General features: G+C 44.6%; 1 protein-coding gene across 1 annotated transcript; it reads right to left on the bottom strand.

Annotated features, from left to right (window-relative positions):
- Window positions 1–10,578: 10,578 nt before the first annotated feature.
- On the bottom strand, window positions 10,579–18,029 carry LOC138683644 (iron-sulfur cluster assembly 1 homolog, mitochondrial-like). The gene is made up of 4 exons (XM_069775641.1): window positions 17,881–18,029; window positions 16,356–16,409; window positions 14,440–14,545; window positions 10,579–11,490 (listed from the first exon to the last, which is right to left on the bottom strand). The coding sequence occupies exons 1-4, from the start codon at window positions 17,965–17,967 to the stop codon at window positions 11,342–11,344; spliced, it is 396 nt and encodes a 131-aa protein (XP_069631742.1). The 5' UTR covers window positions 17,968–18,029; the 3' UTR covers window positions 10,579–11,341.
- Between the last annotated feature and the right edge of the window lie 1,307 nt (window positions 18,030–19,336).

The raw sequence follows: 19,336 nt of genomic DNA on the forward strand, positions 1-19,336 counted from the left end.
TCCTCCACTGTCGGTGCCTCTTCGTCTTTCGAGGTCATTATTGCCAATGCGTTGGCATAGGACGATGGTGCGCTCCGTACAAACTTCCGCCACATGGGTCGTGTGCATTGGACTTCATCTGGATCTTTGGGTAATTGTGGGTTGTCCGGGTCATGATGAATCGTCTCTAGCACAACTAATTCCCTCAGATATTGGATACCTTTTTCCATGGTGGTCCACTTGCTTGATTGACATATAACATCTTCCTTAAAGGGGTACCTTTCCTTCACACTTGACAGGAGTCGCCTCCAGAGGCTGATGGCTTGTGTCCCTTTTCCAATTGCCTTGTCAATGCCACCTTCCCTGGCAAGCGATCCCAGCTGCTTGGCTTCCCTACCTTCTAATTCCAAGCTATTAGCCCCATTGTCCCAGCATCGGAGGAGCCAGGTGATAATATGCTCACCTATACAGCGGCCAAAATATTTTTGCATATCCCACAGCTCACTCAAGGATAGGGACCGGGTTATTACCTCTGGTTCTGCCTCTTCCTCCTGTTCCCGTGATGACCCTGGTTCACCTTCATCCTTCGCTAAGCAAACTGATTTTTTTGTATATTTCTTTTTATGTACGGGGGCAACTGATACTGGTGTGAGTTGGTCCCCTGGTTCAGTTGCAGTATCGCTTGCCGGGATTTGGATAACCGCAGTGTCTGTCGCCGAGGTTTGGGTAGCAGCAGTGCCCGTCGCTGGGGCTGGAGGGACCGCAGTGCCCGTTGCCAAGGTTTGGGTAGCTGCTGTGCTCTTTGCCGCGGCTGGAGGGGCTACAGTGCCTGTTGCCGAGGTTTGGGTAACCACAGTTCTTGTTGCCAGGCCTGGAAGCGTCGCGGTGCCTGTCGCCAAGGTCTGGGTGGCCGCAATGCTCCTTGCCGGGGCTGGAGGGCCCATAGTGCCCATTGCCGAGGTTTGGGTGGCCGCGGTGCTCATCGTTTTGTTGTTAGATCCAAAGACTTTCTCTTCCCCTTGAGGGTACTGACTGGTGTCGAACAGGGCTCGATAGGCATGGACCAGGCCCCAGCACGTTGCAGTGATTTGTATCTCTCTGGAGCTGCCGGGGTGACAGCATACCTTTTGCAAATATTTTACTAGTTCTTCTGGATTCTGCACTTGTTCAGGGGTGAATTTCCAAAACATTGGAGGTGCCCACTTTTCTAGGTATTTGCCCATACTACCCCACACACCCTGCCTCTCATCATTATCCAGCCTTGGGGCAGATCTCTGGGTGATCTTCTTAAATAGTTGTTTAACCTTAAACGAGAGCTGAACCACATTCAGAAGCATGCTAATTCCTAGCAGTAGGGCTAGGACCGTGCTAGTCCCAACATCCCAGGAGTATTCAAATTTTTCAAAATTCTCAAACACCATTGTAACTGGACTGAAGGAGAAAGGAGAGGGGAAGAAAGGTACCCCACCCATAGACTGGTTTTCCAAGGAGGGAAGGTAAATGGTATAGTTATTAATAGTTTCCCACAGATGGCTCCCGCAGTATAGAGGTGACAATGCTAAGTGCAAATACCGGATTAATCCCACAGCCGACGACTTTATCATACCATAAACCAGTGTTATACAATACATCAAAGCGAAAACCTTAATCCACCTCCCACAGATGATAAGCAGCAGAAGAGGGACTAAATACAGCAAGCGAGGTGATACATAACAGAACGTTAAAAACCAGAGCAACAACTCTAAGAACACATAAATCAACATAATGACCAGCGACTATTAGACCAATATAATGAATGCTTAGAACAAATTTGTTTTAACAAGCTCTGGTCAGGTTTGTCGTTATCTCAACCCTTCGTGCCCCACGTTGGGCGCCAAAATGGACTGTTGTGGTTTAACCCCAGCCAGCAACTAAGCACCACGCAGCCGCTCACTCACTCCCCCCCCATCCAGTGGGATGGGGGAGAAAATCGGGAAAAGAAGTAAAACTCGTGGGTTGAGATAAGAATGGTTTAATAGAACAGAAAAGAAGAAACTAATAATGATAATGATAACACTTATAAAATGACAACAGTAGTAATAAAAGGATTGGAATGTACAAATGATGCGCAGGGCAATTGCTCACCACCCGCCGACCAACACCCAGCCAGTCCCCGAGCGGCGAATCCCTCCCCCCACTTCCCAGTTCCTATACTAGATGGGACATCCCATGGTATGGAATACACCGTTGGCCAGTTTGGGTCAGGTGCCCTGGCTGTGTCCTGTGCCAACTTCTTGTGCCCCTCCAGCTTTCTCGCTGGCTGGGCATGAGAATCTGAAAAATCCTTGACTTTAGACTAAACACTACTGAGCAACAACTGAAAACATCAGTGTTATCAACATTCTTTGCATACTGAACTCAAAACATAGCACTGTACCAGCTACTAGGAAGACAGTTAACTCTATCCTAGCTGAAACCAGGACACTCTGTGCTGCCAGTTGCTCTTCTTCCATTGCTGTAACCACCCCCACAGGGCATTTGCCACCATCCATGAGTCAGTATAGAGATAGAACACTGGCCACTTCTCCCTTTCAGCAATGTCTAACGCTAGCTGGATGGCTTTCTCTTCTGCAAATTGACTCGATTCACCTTCTTCAGCAGTTTCTGTGACTTGTCGTATAGGACTCCATACAGCAGCCTTCCATCTCTGATGTTTTCCCACAATGCGACTGGACCCATCAGTGTACAGGGCATATTGCTGTAGCGTTCGCCGCATATCAAGGTGCCACGATTAGATCACTGATCAACCCCAGATCAGGGAAAGAGACAGATAACACACACAGTGTGAGCGCCAACTTCCGCCTTTTATTGCGCAGTCAATTCCTTTTATACTAACAAGGGTAGGCGGGATTACAGACACATCATAAGGCTGCGACTAACCCTCTAACTTTCCGTGACATCGCAAGATCTTCCGAACGCCGAACCCTAGATCTCTCCCCTCCCTATGACGAGTTGGCCTCTGTTGTTATGAACAATTCCACACCAAGAAATAACTAAGTAAAGTACTATGAGTATAAACATATCTCTACAACTAAGTTGAAACACTCTATCTTAAACACCCGTAAATGTCCCATTTACCCTACAGAGCAAAAAGCTCCTTTACAGAAATTCACACAAGAGGTAGCTTGAAAGTTAAGGCTTGGAAAGAGTTACTTCTATTACTCTATAAGGTTTATCGTTGGTGCGCTGATGTTAAGGCTTAATGTCTGAGGCACCTAGATTCCTGGCTGCGAGCTCTGACAGCCGGATCCCATAAAGGCACGTATTGATGGACTCTGAGAGGGACGTCATCCAGATACACATCAGGGTCCCCCAGTTGGCTTTGCATCCACTGCCAGAAGTTTGTAGCAGATACCCAAGGTGCCACAAGCCAGGAAAGGATGACAGCGATCTGTAGGAAAAACACTCAAACACTACGAGGTTAGGGCAGGACGAATCATACGACTAGGAACCCATTTCAGTAGCCCTTCAGGTGTCTGTACACAGGCATACCCTCGCCCGAGACAATGCAACTCAAACGGCCCTTCCCATTGGTGTGTCTGAAAGTCACGCACACGGACCAACGGGTAGGGACCTTTCTCTTCCATGTTCGTAAAGTGTCATTGCGCCGCCGTCTCTTCCAGATCCCCTCGAACTGTCTGATTTAATGAAGTTAACCCAGTTAACAGAAGACGCTGTGTACAGAGAGCAGGTGTGTTTTCCTGTATCCAGGAGGGCTCCTCCTGCTCCCCCTCCCTAAGCCGATCGAGTAAGGCCTTTAAAGTTCGATGTGCTCGTTCTACAATGGCCTGGCCGGTGCTATTATGAGGGATGCCATGTTTACTTAACAAGCTGAACAAGGTAAAATTATTACAATAGCTAAAATCACAATAACTACAACAATGCCCATAATTCTTTGAGCCAACCCGTTACCCCTAATGACCCAAACCATGAGGACTATGAGGAAGATGAACCATCCATACATTCTTGTGCCATCTTGCTCCGCGAACTCAGCCCAGCAATCGGTAGGTGCCAGCTTTCCGTGGGCGTCCCCACGGAGGCAACGATGGCCTCACCGTACACCAGCCCGATGCTCTTCGGAAAATCCCGGTATCTATACATTTGCAGAGGAACGGGTTTTAGCACACGTGGCCAGCGGGTGCCAAAAGTCTGCCTCGGTTGCAGTCTATGACGCATGCGCTCGCTGGCCAGGCGTGCTGCACGAGTCATAGCCATCTTGTCTATTGGTTCGTGGGCTTTATGATGCGGTTGCAATGCACAGAGAATCTTGACCTGTTATGTTAACCAAGGTGACCTATACATTAGTTTTTGACTGAGGTGGTATTCATATTGCCACACCATCTATGATGCTCCAGATGATGATGGTCGTGCAAATTCAACAGGAGTCCGTCGTGGGCCTGTATCTGTGGAAACACAATCAACCTCGTTCCCAGGTTATTAATGGAAATAGACCTTACCCCTAATTTTGGCTTTAACTAACTTTTACATTTACCCCACACTGTCTTCCCGTAATCACTCCATGTTTAACCAAATTATGCTTAACACACTTTTTACCTAAAGCAAGTTCTATATACAATAAGGCACGCTGTTCTAAAAACCTCTCTGAAGGACTCAATGTCTGCTAGTCCTCTAAAGTGTAATACTCTATTAGTCAGAATCTGTCGGATCAGTGGCTCCAGCACCCGCCGGTGCCGTCCCAGTTGCCATTGGGACAAAGTCTTCAATTTCTCAAGGACTTTCCAGTGAAACACCTCCCCTTTTTTTTTTTTTTTTTACTCTCCTCCAATGCCTCTCCCTCTCGTCTGCAGAGGCTACTGCAGGCGGCTCCACGTCTATCGCGGGCGCAGTTGGTTTCACTGTCTCTGGTTCCGAGAGGCGGGATGGATTAAAGGGCGGGGGCGCGGATGGTTCTGCCTGGGGGCCGCTCCACAGCCGCCCACTCCTTCTGAGTTTGACTCACTGTCTCTGGGGGCACTGCCCCCCCTTGTTTTTGAGGCGGCGCTTCATCCGCAAACAAAACAGCTTGCGCCGCCGACCAACGCTCCCCAGCTTTCCGTCCTGCTGTAACTACCTCCTCCACTTTACCCCAAGCTTGTAATCGTTCTGCAGCTCCGCGCTCACCCGCGAGCACCTACTGGAGCAACAGCTCCCGAATCTCTCCCCAATTTGGGGGACTTAATACTTCTTTGGGAGAGCCCATCCCTCCCCGGCGCAGCACCCATTGGATGCATTCGCCCGTGGGGCCCCTCCTAATCGTTCCGTGGGCACCCACCTCATCAGCCAACACTTTCAACATCTTAATCACTTGCGCAAGCTTCATCGTCGCCTAGTGCGACCGATCACGTTGGGGTCACCATTATGTAGCATTCACCGCATATCAAGGCGCCGCGATTAGATCACTGATCACCCCCCAGACCAGGGAAAGAGACAGATAACACACACAGTGTGAGCGCCAACTTCCGCCTTTTATTGCGCAGTCAATTCCTTTTATACTAACAAGGGTAGGCGGGATTACAGACACATCATAAGGCTGCGACTAACCCTCTAACTTTCCGTGACATCGCGAGATCTTCTGAATGCCGAACCCTACATATTGCCTCTCATTTTCTGGCAGTTTATTATACAGTGGGGCCTCTTCAGCATGTGTCACCTCCTCCTGTGGTGACATTCCAAAATCTTTGCCTTCTGGCCAGTCCATGATCACTTCCAAAATTCCTGGGCGGGAAATTGCTGGAACTCTCGGGCCAATTCCTCTACAGCTGAGGCACAGGCCCATAGAGAGGAAGAGAGACTTCCTTCGTATTGCCGGAGTTGGACAGCCAGTTCGTCCACCGTTTGTCCCTCACCTTCTTTCCAGCACGTTACTGCCGATGAGTTGGCATACGACGGTGGTGCATTTTGTAGAAACTTCTGCCACATGGGTTGTGTGCATTGGACTTCATCTGGATCTGTGGGTGATTGCCCATTTACCAGATCATTATAAATCACCTCCAGCATGGCTAATTCCCTCAGGTACTGGATACCTCTCTCCATGGTGGTCCACTTGCCCAGGTGACATGTAACATCTTCCTTGAAGAGGTACCTTTCCTTCACGCCTGACAGAAGTCGCCTCCAGAGGCTGAGGGCTTGTGTCTTTTTTCCAATTGCTTTATCCATGCCCCCTTCCCTACACAGGGATCCCAGCTCCTTGGCTTCCGTACCCTCCAGTTCCAAGTTACTGGCCCTGTTATCCCAGCATCGGAGCAGTCAGGTAACAATGTGCTCACCTGGGTCGCGGCCAAAATCTTTTTGCATGTCACGTAACTCACTCAGGGATAGAGATCGGGTAATTATTTCAGGTTCTGCCTCTTCCTCCTGTTCTCGCGATGACCCTGGTTCACTTCCATCTCTCACTAAGCGAACTGATTTCTTTATGTGTTTCTTCTTCTGTATAGGGGCAACTGATACTGGCACAGGTTGGTTCTCTGGTTTAGCTGCAGTGCCTGTCACCGGGGTTGCAGTAGCCACGGTGCCTGTCGCCGGGGTTGGGGTAGCCATGGTGCCTGTTGCTCTGTTTTCCCTCTCTTCCCCACGCCTAATATCAAGCAGTGTTTGGTAGATACTGGCCAGGGCCCAGCACAGTGCAGTGAGTTCTGCGTCTCTGGAATAGCCACAGCATTTTCCTTTCAAATATTCTACCACTTCATGAGGGTTCTGTAGTTGCTCGGGAGTGAAGCTCCAAACCATTGGAGGTGAGAAGTTGTCTAGATACCTGCCCATATCCTCCCACATGCCATGCCACCCATGAATATCCAGCCTTGGGGCAGATCTCTGGGTGGTACTCTTAAAAAAAAAAATTTGTAGCCCTAAACAAGACCTGAAACGTATTCAGGAGACATAGCACTAACAGCATGCTGGCTTGCGCATCCCAAGGATATTCAAAATTCTCAGAAGCTGTTGTAGTTAGCCAGAAGGAGAAAAGGGAGGTGAATGGATGGGGGGAAGTATCCCCCCCCCGACTTCCCCATGGATTGGTTTCGATTACCAATAAATTCCGATAGAAGGCACCCGAAGTATGGAAATGATATCACTGCTGCATACAGATACCAGCTTAACCTCATGACCAGTGATGTAATCATTTCATAAATTGACACTGCCCAGTATAGCAAAATGATAATCCCGATCCCTCTCCCAGAAGTGATAAACGTAACCGCAGGGAATACAAAGAGCTTATAAGAACTTACACAACGCCACCATGTGAACAAATGAACCAACACTGTGGCTAGCAGCTATTTAACTGATATAAGAAATGCATATATCAAATTTGTTTTAACACGCCCTGGCCAGATCTGTCGTTATCTTAACCCTTCGTGCCCCACGTTGGGCGCCAAAAAAGGACTGTCATGGTTTAAACCCAGCCGGTAACAAAGGACCACGCAGCTGCTCACTCACTCCTCCCGCCGCCCTCCGGTGGGATAGGGAGGAGAATCAGAAAAGAGAAAAGAAAAAAAAAAAACGGAACCTCATGGGTTGAGATAAGGACAATTTACTGGGACAACACGAAAAGAGAAGTTACAACAACAACAACGGTACTAATAAAAGAATATACAAAATGAGTGATGCACAGTGCAACTGCTCACTGCCCGGAACCTGACACTCTGCCACTTCCCCCACCGAAAGCCGAGAGACCCCCCCAGCCTGCTCCCCATTTATATACTGAGCATGATGTCACATGGTATGGAATAGCTCCTTGGCTAGTTCAGGTCAGCTGTCCTGGCTGTGCCCCCTCCCATGTTCCTGTGAAAATTAATTCTATCCCAGCTGAACCCAGGACAGCATGATAGTTCAATTTATTTAACCATATTTTAAAAATACAGGAATTCAACTATATTAAACATGCTTGTGTATAACTAATGATTTGTAAAGGAGGAGACTAGCAGAAAATGACCTAATAAGCATGTGATTAGTATACGTGATGTGTATATTTATTGGGTCTGTGTGGCAAGGTTTTGGTAGCGGGGGGAGTTACAGGGGTTGCTTCTGTGTGATGTTGCTGGAAGCTTCCCCTGTGTCCGACAGAGCCAATACCAGCCAGTTCTAAGACGGACACGCCACTGGCCAAGGCCGAGCCAATCAGCGATAGTGGTAGCGCCTCTGTGATAACATATTTAAGAAGGGGAAAAAGTTGCGGGACAGACAGAAACAGCAGCCGGACAGAGGAGTGAGAACATGTAAGAGAAACAACCCTGCAGACACCAAGGTCAGTGAAGAAGGAGGGGGAGGAGATGCTCCAGGCACCACAGCAGAGATTCCCCTGCAGCCCGTGGTGAAGACCCTGGTGAGGCAGGCTGTCCCCCTGCAGTCCAGGGAGGTCCACGGTGGGGCAGGCTGTCCCCCTGTAGCCCGTGGAGGATCCCACACCAGATCAGGTAGGTTCCTGAAGGAGGCTGTGACCCCGTGGGAACCCTGCGCTGGAGCAGGTTCCTGGCAGGACCTGCGGATCTGTGGAGAGAGGAGCCCACGGAGCAGGTTTTCTGGCAGGACTTGTGACCCCGTGGGGGACCCACGCTGGAGCAGTCTGTGCCTGAAGGACTGCACACCGTGGAAAGGACCCATGCTGGAGCAGTTCGTGAAGAACTGCAGCCCGTGGGAATGGCCCACGTTGGAGAAAGTTCGTGGAGGACTGTCTCCCGTGGGTGGGACCCCACGTTGGAGCAGGGGAAGAGTGTGACGAGCCCTCGCCCTGAGGAGGTGAAGCGGCAGAAAATAACATGTGATGACCGTAAACCCCATCCCTGTCCCCCTTGTGCCGCTGGGGGGGCTTGGTGGAGAAATCCGGGAGTGAAGTTGTGCCCGGGAAGAAGGGAGGGGTGGAGGGAAGGTGTTCTGAGATTTCGTTTTATTTCTCATTTACCTTACTCTGGCTGATTTGTAATAAAAAGTGAGCTAATTTTCCCTAAGCTGAGTCTGTTTTGCCCGTGATGGTAATTAGTGAATGATCTCTCCTGTCCTTATCTCGACCCGCAAGTTTTTTGTTATATTTTTCTCTCCCCTGTCCAGCTGAGGATGCGGGAGTGATAGAACGGCTTTGGTGGGCACCTGGCGTCCAGCCAGGGTCAACCCATCACAAGAGGTTTCCGTTTCTGCCTGAGCACCAGTGGAGAAAGTGCTGAAGACTTATCAGCTTGAAAGAACTGGCTTGCAGAACAACTCTGGTTATGAGAAAGTAAATTAGTTTAATTTCCAAAGAAAAAAAATGGCCTCCTATAATCATAGGATTTTAATTACTGACTGTATTAAACTTAAAAAAAATAAAAAAATAGAAGCCTTTTAAAATTATAAATGGTTTTCCTGTTAGCAAGTTAATCTCATGAGAGGAGTTAAACAGACCTTACCATAAGCTTTGTAAGCAGAAAAACCTTAGTCAACTTGCTAAATAGAGCGAGTTGTAACAAAATTAGTAACAAACTGTGGTGAGTTGACCCTGGCTGGATGCCAGGTGCCCACCAAAGCTGCTCTATCACTCCCCGCCTCAGCTGGACAGGGGAGAGAAAATATAACAAAAGGCTTGTGGGTCGAGATAAGGACAGGGAGAGATCACTCAACCAATTACTGTCACGGGCAAAACAGACTCAGCTTGGGGAAAATTAACTTAATTTATTGCCAATCAACCAGAGCAGGGTAATGAGAAATAAAACCAAATCTCAAAACACCTTACCCCCACCCCTCCCTTCTTCCCAGGCACAACTTCACTCCCTGATTCTCTACCTCCTCCCCCCCCAGCGGTGCAGGGGGACAGGGAATGGGGGTTACGATCAGTTCATCACACATTGTCTCTACCGCTTCATCCTCTTCAAGGGCAGGACTCCTCACACTCTTCCCCTGCTCCAGTGTGGGGTCCCTCCCCCCGGGAGACAGTCTTCCACAAAGATCTCCAACGTGGGTCCTTCCCTGGGGCTGCAGTTCTTCATGAACTGCTCCAGCATGGGTCCCTTCCACAGTGTGCAGGGGGACAACCTGCCTCACCATGGTCTTCACCACGGGCTGCAGGGGAATCTCTGCTCCAGTGCCTGGAGCACCTCCTCCCCCTCCTTCTTCACTGACCTTGGTGTCTGCAGGGTTGTTTCTCTCACATGTTCTCACTCCTTTCTCCAGCTGCAGTTTCTGTACCACTGCAACTTTTTTTTTCCCCTTCTTAAATATGTTATCACAGAGGTGCTACCACTGTCACTGATTGGCTCAGCCTTGGCCAGTGGTGGGTCCGTCTTGGAGCCAGCTGGCATTGGCTCTGTCAGACATAGGGGAAGCTTCTAGCAGCTTATCACAGAATCCACCTCTGTAACCCCCCCACTACCAAAACCTTTCCACACAAGCCCAATACACAAACATTACTACAAATAGCTAATGAAAGTTATAAGATTCCTTCCTCTCTCTCTCAAAAAAAAAAAAAAATTCATAGCTTTTTGCACACAGACAGCATGTGAGAATATATATACATTCTGTGAACACCGAGAATCAGAATTTGAAGGCAGTTTTACCAGTTTTGTAATTTAAGTCAGTCAAGACAAATAGAAACAACAGAAACACAAGAAGCCTGTACATATTCTGCTTTAATATTTCAGCACCCAAATATATTTTGTTCTTGAAAACCACTTAGTAACTACAGCAGAGACTGTGCCTTCAACAAGGCAAGGAACAAGACTGAAGTTGGGTTAGCATATTTTGAACTATTGCTACTAGCAGTGCTATGGCAGCCTACTGTTAAATTTGCACATGAACTGCTTTCTGGACTTCCCTAGATTTATGGGAAAATAAACCACTAGACAAGTCTATACATAAAAACATCAGGAACCTAATAAGACAAATTATTTATCTACATAATCATAGTGAACTTTGAAGCTGAGGAGTGTGTCTGTGTATATAGATATTTAAACACACACACAAAGGTTGGGGGTTTTTTTTCCAACTCAAAGCAGAATAAATAGGCAATATATTCTTGCAAATGGCTTTTAGATGGGGAAGTGCAAGTGGAGTGGACAAAGAAAATGGCAAAGGAAAAGAACAGTGAGATTTTATTTCCATGGTACATGAAAACACAGAAATGCTACAGCACTTAATGTTCTTACTTTCTAGGTCCCAATTAATCACAAATTGCAATGTAAAAACATCAGTGCAGGGTTTTAACACACAATTTAAATTTTCAAAACTGATTAACTTTATTTTCCTTAATGGCATCCACACTTTGCACAGCCTAAGAATCTGAAGAAAACGCATTTGCTTTTGAAAGCCACATATTCAGCAAGTGTTTTGCAGCTTTCAAAGTCAAAGAAATAGTCCTGAAATTTCAAATATTAAAGCTTTCTCCACAGCCACATGTTCCTTTGATATTTGGATTATTGAAGACAAATTCACTGGACAGTTTGTCTTCCACATAGTCCATTTCAGTTCCTAGAAGTGTCAGCTGTGCTTTCTTCTCAATAAAGATTCTAATCCCTTAAAGACAACAAAGAAAAAAAATATTACATACAGCAAAAGCATTCATCATTCACTTTGAAATGTTCTTCCAACCAGTGATAAAAGTGGAAGCTAAATACAAAAATCTGTCAATATAACTCATTTTCCCTAGCCTAAGATAGGGCTTCCCCCCCCTTTTTTTTTTTTTTAACTCCTCAACTCTAGCTACAAAATTCTAGCAACAGTCTAGTGCTAGTATTTGTGTACATGTACGCATTTATTTTCATTCAGATTTAAAATCATGATACCCAGAGTAATCAGTTGTAGAACTTGGGAATGAATCTCAGTTTTGATACTTCCTTTCCCATACATTATAGTCAGTAACCCATTTACTACTGTTCTTAAAGCTTGTGCATCCAACAAGAAAAAAAAAAAATCCCTAAAAAAAACCAACTGAAGAACTCTTCTCTCATGAGGAATGTCCTTTGCTCTGCCAAAATTATTAGGTCTACACAAATTATTAGCAATATTGAAACCTATACCAAGGTAGATGTGTGAACTTTTGAAGATATCATAACCTTTAAGGACTAAGAATTAATTAGTAGTTCATCCGCAGAACTAGAAGGATCTCCTTTTTCTAAAGCATGCAAAGTATCTACCAGCCTGGAAAGTTATTGAACTTTAAAACTGCAAGTATGGTATAAAGTGGTTAGTATGAATAGACTGCTTTAGCTGTCCACAGACTAGGAAATAATAAAAATAGAAGTTTAAAAATAGCATCAGTAGCAGCAACAAGAATTCATTAAGTTATAGGAGAGTTCTGGAAAGCTGTTTCATGATAGTAGAAGTTGAGATGAAACACTTTAGTAAAACAGCTCAAGTCTGTGGGCAACTAAGTTGAACCTCCATGTTTTTCTTAGTCAACCTGGACAATAATACACAGGGAAAGCTAAATCTAATGAAAGAGAACCTGAACCCTGAAGCAGAATCACAATTCTGCATTAAGCATCAGCACTTGCTAACTAAAAGCCAGGAGAATTGGGTTGGTATCCAAAGCCACCAGCTCACTGAGTAGAATGATATATAAAAGTCAGAGCCCTCAGTGGAAAGCTGTCTAGAAGCAATCAAAATAAAACAGAAGGCACACAGCCACAACTGAAACTTTGTCTGGCTTTGCAGATTGAGGCCTCTGTCATGATTGAGGGAAACTGCTTTCATCTCCCTTAAGAACCAAGCCAGGAACTGCCTTCTGAAAAATGTGTTTTCAGCCCTGTAAAGCCAGAGCAGCCCTGGAATCAAGCAGAAAAGGCAACTCCAGGAGCCAGTTAAATCTGAATTCAAGAAGCACCTGCAAAATTAGGTGGCAGTCCTGATCTCATCTACTCTATTTCAATTTAATAATTTGCTGAAGTTACAACTAATTTTTTTTTTAAGACAAAAAAATAATTTATAAGTTGGTCACAGATATTTTCAAGGCAGCTGGAATTTGAGCTCTGCCAAGCAGCACAGCTTCTATAAGAAAGTAACTGTGTGTCCTGCTTTCAGCTGGGATAGAGTTAACTGTCTTCCTAGTAGCTGGTACAGTGCTATGTTTTGAGTTCAGTATGCGAAGAATGTTGATAACACTGATGTTTTCAGTTGTTGCTCAGTAGTGTTCAGTCTAAAGTCAAGGATTTTTCAGCTTCTCATGCCCAGCCAGCAAGAAAGCTGGAGGGGCACAAGAAGTTGGGAGGGGACACAGCCAGGGCAGCTGACCCAAACTGGCCAACGGTGTATTCCATACCATGTGACGTCCCATCTAGTTTAGGAACTGGGGGAAGTGGGGGTGGGGAATCGCCGCTGGGGGACTAACCGGGCATCGATCGGCAGGTGGTGAGCAATTGCCCTGCACATCATTTGTACATTCCAATCCTTCTATTACTACTGTTGTCATTTTATTACTACTGTTGTCATTATTAGTTTCTTCTTTTCTGTTCTATTAAACCATTCTTATCTCAACCCACAGGTTTTACTTCTTTTCCTGATTTTCTCCCCCATCCCACTGGATGGGGGGGGAGTGAGTGAGTAGCTGCGTGGTGCTTAGTTGCTGGCTGGGGTTAAACCACGACACTGATATCCTACTCTTATTCAAATCTCCTACTTCGCCGCCAGTTGAAAAGTAATCTTTCTGGATGCAAACGCAGCACAGTTCAATAATGTATAAAAAAAATTTAGCAATTTTTAGAAGAACAGAAACCAAGACAAACATTATTATGCCTTTCTAAAAATGCATGCTTGACAAAAATATCACCAAGAGAAGTTTCTATAAAAATTGGAAAGATTTATGGAACTTTCAGTACTTTGACAATAGACCTATGATGGGACTACTCAATGAAATTATCAGGCAGCAAGCCTAAATACCAACCTAAGAAAACAGTTTCAAACATAACGCTTATTTAAAATTATAGAATGCATTGTCCCAAAACGATGTCAAGATCAAAAGCATAAAGACATTAAAAAAAATAAGTCAATTATAAGGCTAGTTATAGAAGACAGTTGGGAAAACTCTTTGCAAATAAAACCTTTACTTTGTCAAGCCTTATTTTAGGTATGTTAGTAAAGTATCCTTCTGTCCATGCCTTGTTATGTATTCTCTCAGATATTTGCTATTGGCCACCTCCAAAGACAAGAATAAAGGGCTATGCCATTTATTCTGACCCAGTACAGAGACTTTTTTGTTGCTATCATAGGGAACTCCAACTTAAACCAACATGGGCATGAAATGAAGGTTGGATCAAGGATATTCCTCATTTCCTCTAAAATCTGCAGCTTTGTAACTGATTACTTTTACATCTTCACAACAGAAACTAAGGTGACAACTCCTATAACAGAACACTAGAACCTCTTACAATAACTTGGTACTTTGAAGTCCTAACCTGTCCCTTGGCAAACTTGTAAATAGGTTATTCTTCACACACACAGTTTTGCTTTACTGCATCAGAAACTCACCATCTTGAACTACTTCTTCATCAGAGTCTCCTTTTGACTTTGTATATTCTAGCGTGTAAGAAAGTCCATTGCATCCTCTTATACGAACACCTACTTTCACACCTACCTAAAATAAAACATTTATTTTTTTTAAACCTATTCTTGAACACTAAAATAAAAAGTATGCAGAACAACAAAAAGCTGACATTTATTCTCCCTTACCTCAAGGCCAGTGTTAAAATAGAAGTTAACTAGTTTAATGGATTAAAAGGTAACATTTTTATCTTATAAAATTGACTACCAAGGTAAAAAGCAGACATCAGATGTTTGCTACTGTGGACCAAGCCCTAAAGCATGTTAAAAAATAAAATTTTTAAAAAATAAAAATCAAAGTAATGAACTGTTGACACTCCTTGGTGCTTGATGTCATAAAAGTCAAACATCAAAGACATGTTTTTGTGACTTCAAATTAAAGTTTATTCAGATGGTAATTCAGGCACTATTTTAAGATTGTTGACAGTAACATAATTATGAAGTTGTGAGGCCAAGCCAAGGGCAGTTGCTAGATTTTTACATAACTCCTATAATGACCATCAGAAATCTACTACTTTAATCCAAAGTTCTGAAAACGCTACTTTATGATCTTCATTATCCGCATTACCATTCACACTTAAAACTTAATCCTCTCCTTTTTGCAAGTAAGTTTATTCATTTACTGTGTTAATCTATGTTAAAGCCCAACCTAGTCAATATGTTTGTGGATAATGGATATGGATAATTTGCAATTATCCAACATGACCCTGTAAGTCAAACAGGGCACCTATGCAAGTAAAGAGCTGAGAAAAGGTTGTAGAAGAGGTTGATACAGGTTGTTGAAAATGAACTGGAAAATTATTTGTGCACAAGGATCTTCCAAAAGTATCTGTACCACTTTCCACGCACAAATGCTTCAGTACATAATTTGAAAAGTATAATAATCTATGTAACCAATGTTACGATTAAAAACGTATCAAAATGTATCGCTTGATGACAAGTGGAATCTCAGACAAACAGCACTTGTTCTTTTCAGACTAAATACCCTTCCTCTACAAGAAGGGCTAGAAATCATGGGTTGGAAAACATGAACACCATTTATAAAAGGGGGATGACCGATCAGCTAAGCTGTAGGCTTTGGGCTTCCTTAGGATGGTTTAAAGCATTAGAATGAAGAGTCTAGTTAGTTGCAGATGTGCAGGAAGCAAAAGAAACAATGGGTTTTATACAGAAGGGAAATAATTTTCTTGAACTAGTACTTGCTGTAAAGAAGAAAACCTAATGCTTGGTTTTATAATGGTTAGAAAGCAAGACTGTGTGCTCTTCCCAAGAGGAAAAGATGACATTCTCAATCAGCTATTTGTTGAAATACTGATTATTTAAAAACAAAACAAACAAAAAAACCAACAACAAAAAACCCCCAACGACATTGTCTGGCAAATTTCATAAGAATTATACCTTTTCCAATGGGTATGAATCGAACATTATTATTTATTTCACATCCAGAATGCCTTCAAGAATTTAATAACATCTTAGTATCAACAGCTGAAGATCTCTAGCCCAGCCAGAAGTCACCACTATGCCATACTAGAATAGTTGATTAAAATGTGGCTTATAAATATTTTTCAAGCTTAAGGTGGCTATTTTTTTTCCTTCAGTTTTACCCATCTCAAAAGTAACTGTATAGTGAATGGTCATTACAGTCAATTATTTTCTGCATTTTACTTTATATAGAAATGAAGCTTGATAAACAAACTTATACAGTCCCATCCAAAAAGAGACACCAACATCTTCAAGTTTTTCAGTGTTTATTTCAAGCTGCTAGGTTAGCCAGAAATGCTTCGTAATAATCAGCAGTGCTAATACCTTAGTATAATCTGCAAGATAGCCCTGTTTGCACTTACATGCTCAGGTTTATCTTTAAGAAGCTGTTTTATCTTCTGAACAGCTGATGGGGTCTGAAAGACAAATATATGCATATGCTTGTATGCAGTTTAAAAAAAAATTCAAGTATGCTACACACTTTGTAATACATGCAAGTCACACACTGCAAACAAAAAGTTCTTTTTATGCAATCAAATTTTGTCTTAGTTTACAGTTAAGTTTTGTCTCCTATCTGCAAAGTTCACCTACAGCACCAACCATCTGACACTGTCAACTAGTCTTTCTTCTACTTGAAACCAATGCCTCAAGATACATACTGCAAAATTACAACTCAATTAAACAGTTCTGTTCTAGTCAAAACATTGTCATATATGCATTACAGAAATGTTTATTCCCTTCTCATTAACTTATGAGGGGAACTATAGCTTTACAGAAGATAAACTCATAGTTCATATAGAACTATCTAGTTGCTGCAGAAATGCAGGACTACATACACAAAATATACATGAAAGAGTTCCCTTATGTGCTTACAAGTTTCCAAGATATTAAGTGAAGTTTTTATTACTAGCAGATTCAAACATACAAAGCAAACTTCTACTAGATTTACATTAGAATACCTTTTCTAATTAGCGCTATTAATGGCTACAAGATCACTACAATACAGGAATTACCTGCCCAGACAAATGACTGAACTAGACAGACTTATTCTGCCCCCGTCAATGCTGAGGGCTGCACCTCCCTCTGGAGTAAACCTTCCCAACTGTGCCGCCTCTGCAATACTGCCACAACTAGTAAATGCGCTTTCTCAATTAACACAGGGATACAGAGTCTCCTTAAGAACAACCTATTCGCCAGTTTCTGTACTGAATTTGCATTCTTCAGAATAAATATACTTCTTAGAGTGACTGTGCAAAACCACCCCTCGTGAAAGTGACAAGACCGATCTTTCCCCCTTTTCCCACTGCCTGCTGGCCGTTATCGGGCCAGAGACTGCCCACCGCTAGCACACCGTACGGCAGTTCCGCTTTCTCTAAGCATCGTCTCTACACAGGTGCAGATGAGAAAATACCAGTCTTCTCACTGGGAGCACAAATGCACCCGCGGCAAACTCACAAGCGGGAATAGGTCCTTTCCACCTCCTTGTGGACCCTTCCTAGCGACCAAATCCCAAAGCCAGCGTGCAGCTGGCAACCTCGGAGGGTTAACAGCGCTTGCCCGCAGGCCTACGGACCTGCGCAGCGGCAGCACTCAGAAGCACCGAGTGCAGGTTCACCTGCTGCTGGGACAGGCGTACAGCACCGCCAGCCACGTACACAGTCTCGACAGCACGGCCCGCGCCATCCTACTGTCACTAGCAGCCTAGAGGCATTGGCGTAACATCTGCCTCGGAGCGGATGGACGGTCAGGCCGAGAGAAACCCTTCAACCCAGCCCTGCCCGTGGCACAGTTCTAACGCCCACTCTCAGGACAAAGGCACAGGTCAGAGAGGCCCATGACCGGCATCCCACGGGGCAGGGTGGGGCCCGCCACGCCTCCAGCACTGACCAGGGTGAGGGCAGCGCGGGTAGCCTGGATCTTCCTCTTACTCACGGCCCGCACCGTAGCCCTCACGACAGACGAAGCCATGACCATCTCAACCCCTTCCTCTCCTATCTGCCATGAGCACAGCTGACATGACGCCACGACGCATAACGTACTCCCTGCACCCACCCCTATTGGGCAGAAGACCATGATTGGCAGCTAGCAACGGCCCTGCCTCCTTCCCCGGCACGCCCCTGGCCACTACCGAGGGGGAACTGTTCCGTCAACTATTATAACCCTACTGCCAAGCAGCGTGTACATGCCTTTTTATTTTAAGCTCTTAGACGTTGTGCACCCAGGAAAGGGAGGGCGTTGCACGTAGGAGGGCTGTTCGCAGAGATAAGCGGGCGGGTGATGCTGAGGCTTCGCCAGGGGAGCAGGAAGCCCTTCCCTTCAGGCCTCCACTGGCAGTCCTGAAGGGAAGGCAGGAAGAAGGGAAAAAATAAAGTCTCGCTGATTTTTTCAGGAACAGCATCAGATACTAGTTTCTAACTCTATTCCACCCCCACCCCCCAGGCTCCCACTAAAATCTAATTAGTATATAGTCCACCTCTCCATGTCTACAAAAAAAATAGTAAAAACCCATAAATATTTATTGACGATAACACAGAAAAACATTTTAAAGCAGCTTGGCATAAGGCTATACAATTTTAAACGTTGGTATCTCAGGCAAAAATCTAAGCATAGAATAGTTTAGCTTTGGACAATTTAAAGTATGCAAAACCAGGAAATGGTCACCTGTAGGACAGGGTAAAGTTGATGAATCACAGCTGGATAATGAATGCATACAGTATATGCACACAAGCAAATATTTTTTCCTCTGTATGTCCTCTTCCCCTTGAAACTTCCTCTTTTTTTGCTCCGCTTTCCTTCTGGATTTATGTCCAACGGTGGTTCGGTGACTACGCTGTGGTCGCAGACTTCAGGCACTCTTCACCACTTACATGGGTCTAAGATGCATGCCTGGTTCACACTCATCATGTTATTTCTTCAAGCCCAGAAGATGCTGAAAGAACTGTATTCTGCCACTCCCAAACTGCTCGTGGCAGCCCTGTGGAGGTACATTGGGGTAACTTTTGATACTCAGGAGAAACCTTGAGAGCCTTGGCACAGGAAGAGGAATCACATTGCTTTAATTTGAATGATGGCTACACCAGAAGGAAAAAAAATGCCTGTTTTCCATTTCCTTTGACAGCACCCTTAAACATGCTAGACAATATTTTAAACCTATATTTACCTTTAATTTATGAAGTTCAAACACAAGTAACACTTCTGCATCTCATTACTGGATCTAGTTTGGGTAATGGACTCATTGCATGCTTAGCCAGTTTTAAATAGCTTAATAGTAAACATGCAGATTTTTTTCTTTTTTTTTTTTTACATACATAATTATGCCACTCCTCTTTAAGACTATGACTGA

This window comes from Haliaeetus albicilla, chromosome W (genome assembly GCF_947461875.1).
Source record: "Haliaeetus albicilla chromosome W, bHalAlb1.1, whole genome shotgun sequence".
In the NCBI taxonomy this organism is placed as follows: domain Eukaryota; kingdom Metazoa; phylum Chordata; class Aves; order Accipitriformes; family Accipitridae; genus Haliaeetus; species Haliaeetus albicilla.

Coding starts and splice junctions, on each gene's coding strand:
- LOC138683644 (XM_069775641.1), bottom strand. CDS start 17,967: ATGGTCATGGCTTCGTCTGTCGTGAGGGCTACGGTGCGGGCCGTGAGT. Junction 14,546..16,355: donor TTAAAGATAAACCTGAGCAT/GTAAGTGCAAAC, acceptor GTTTTATTTTAG/GTAGGTGTGAAAGTAGGTGT. Junction 11,491..14,439: donor TGAAGAAGTAGTTCAAGATG/GTGAGTTTCTGA, acceptor GTTGTCTTTAAG/GGATTAGAATCTTTATTGAG.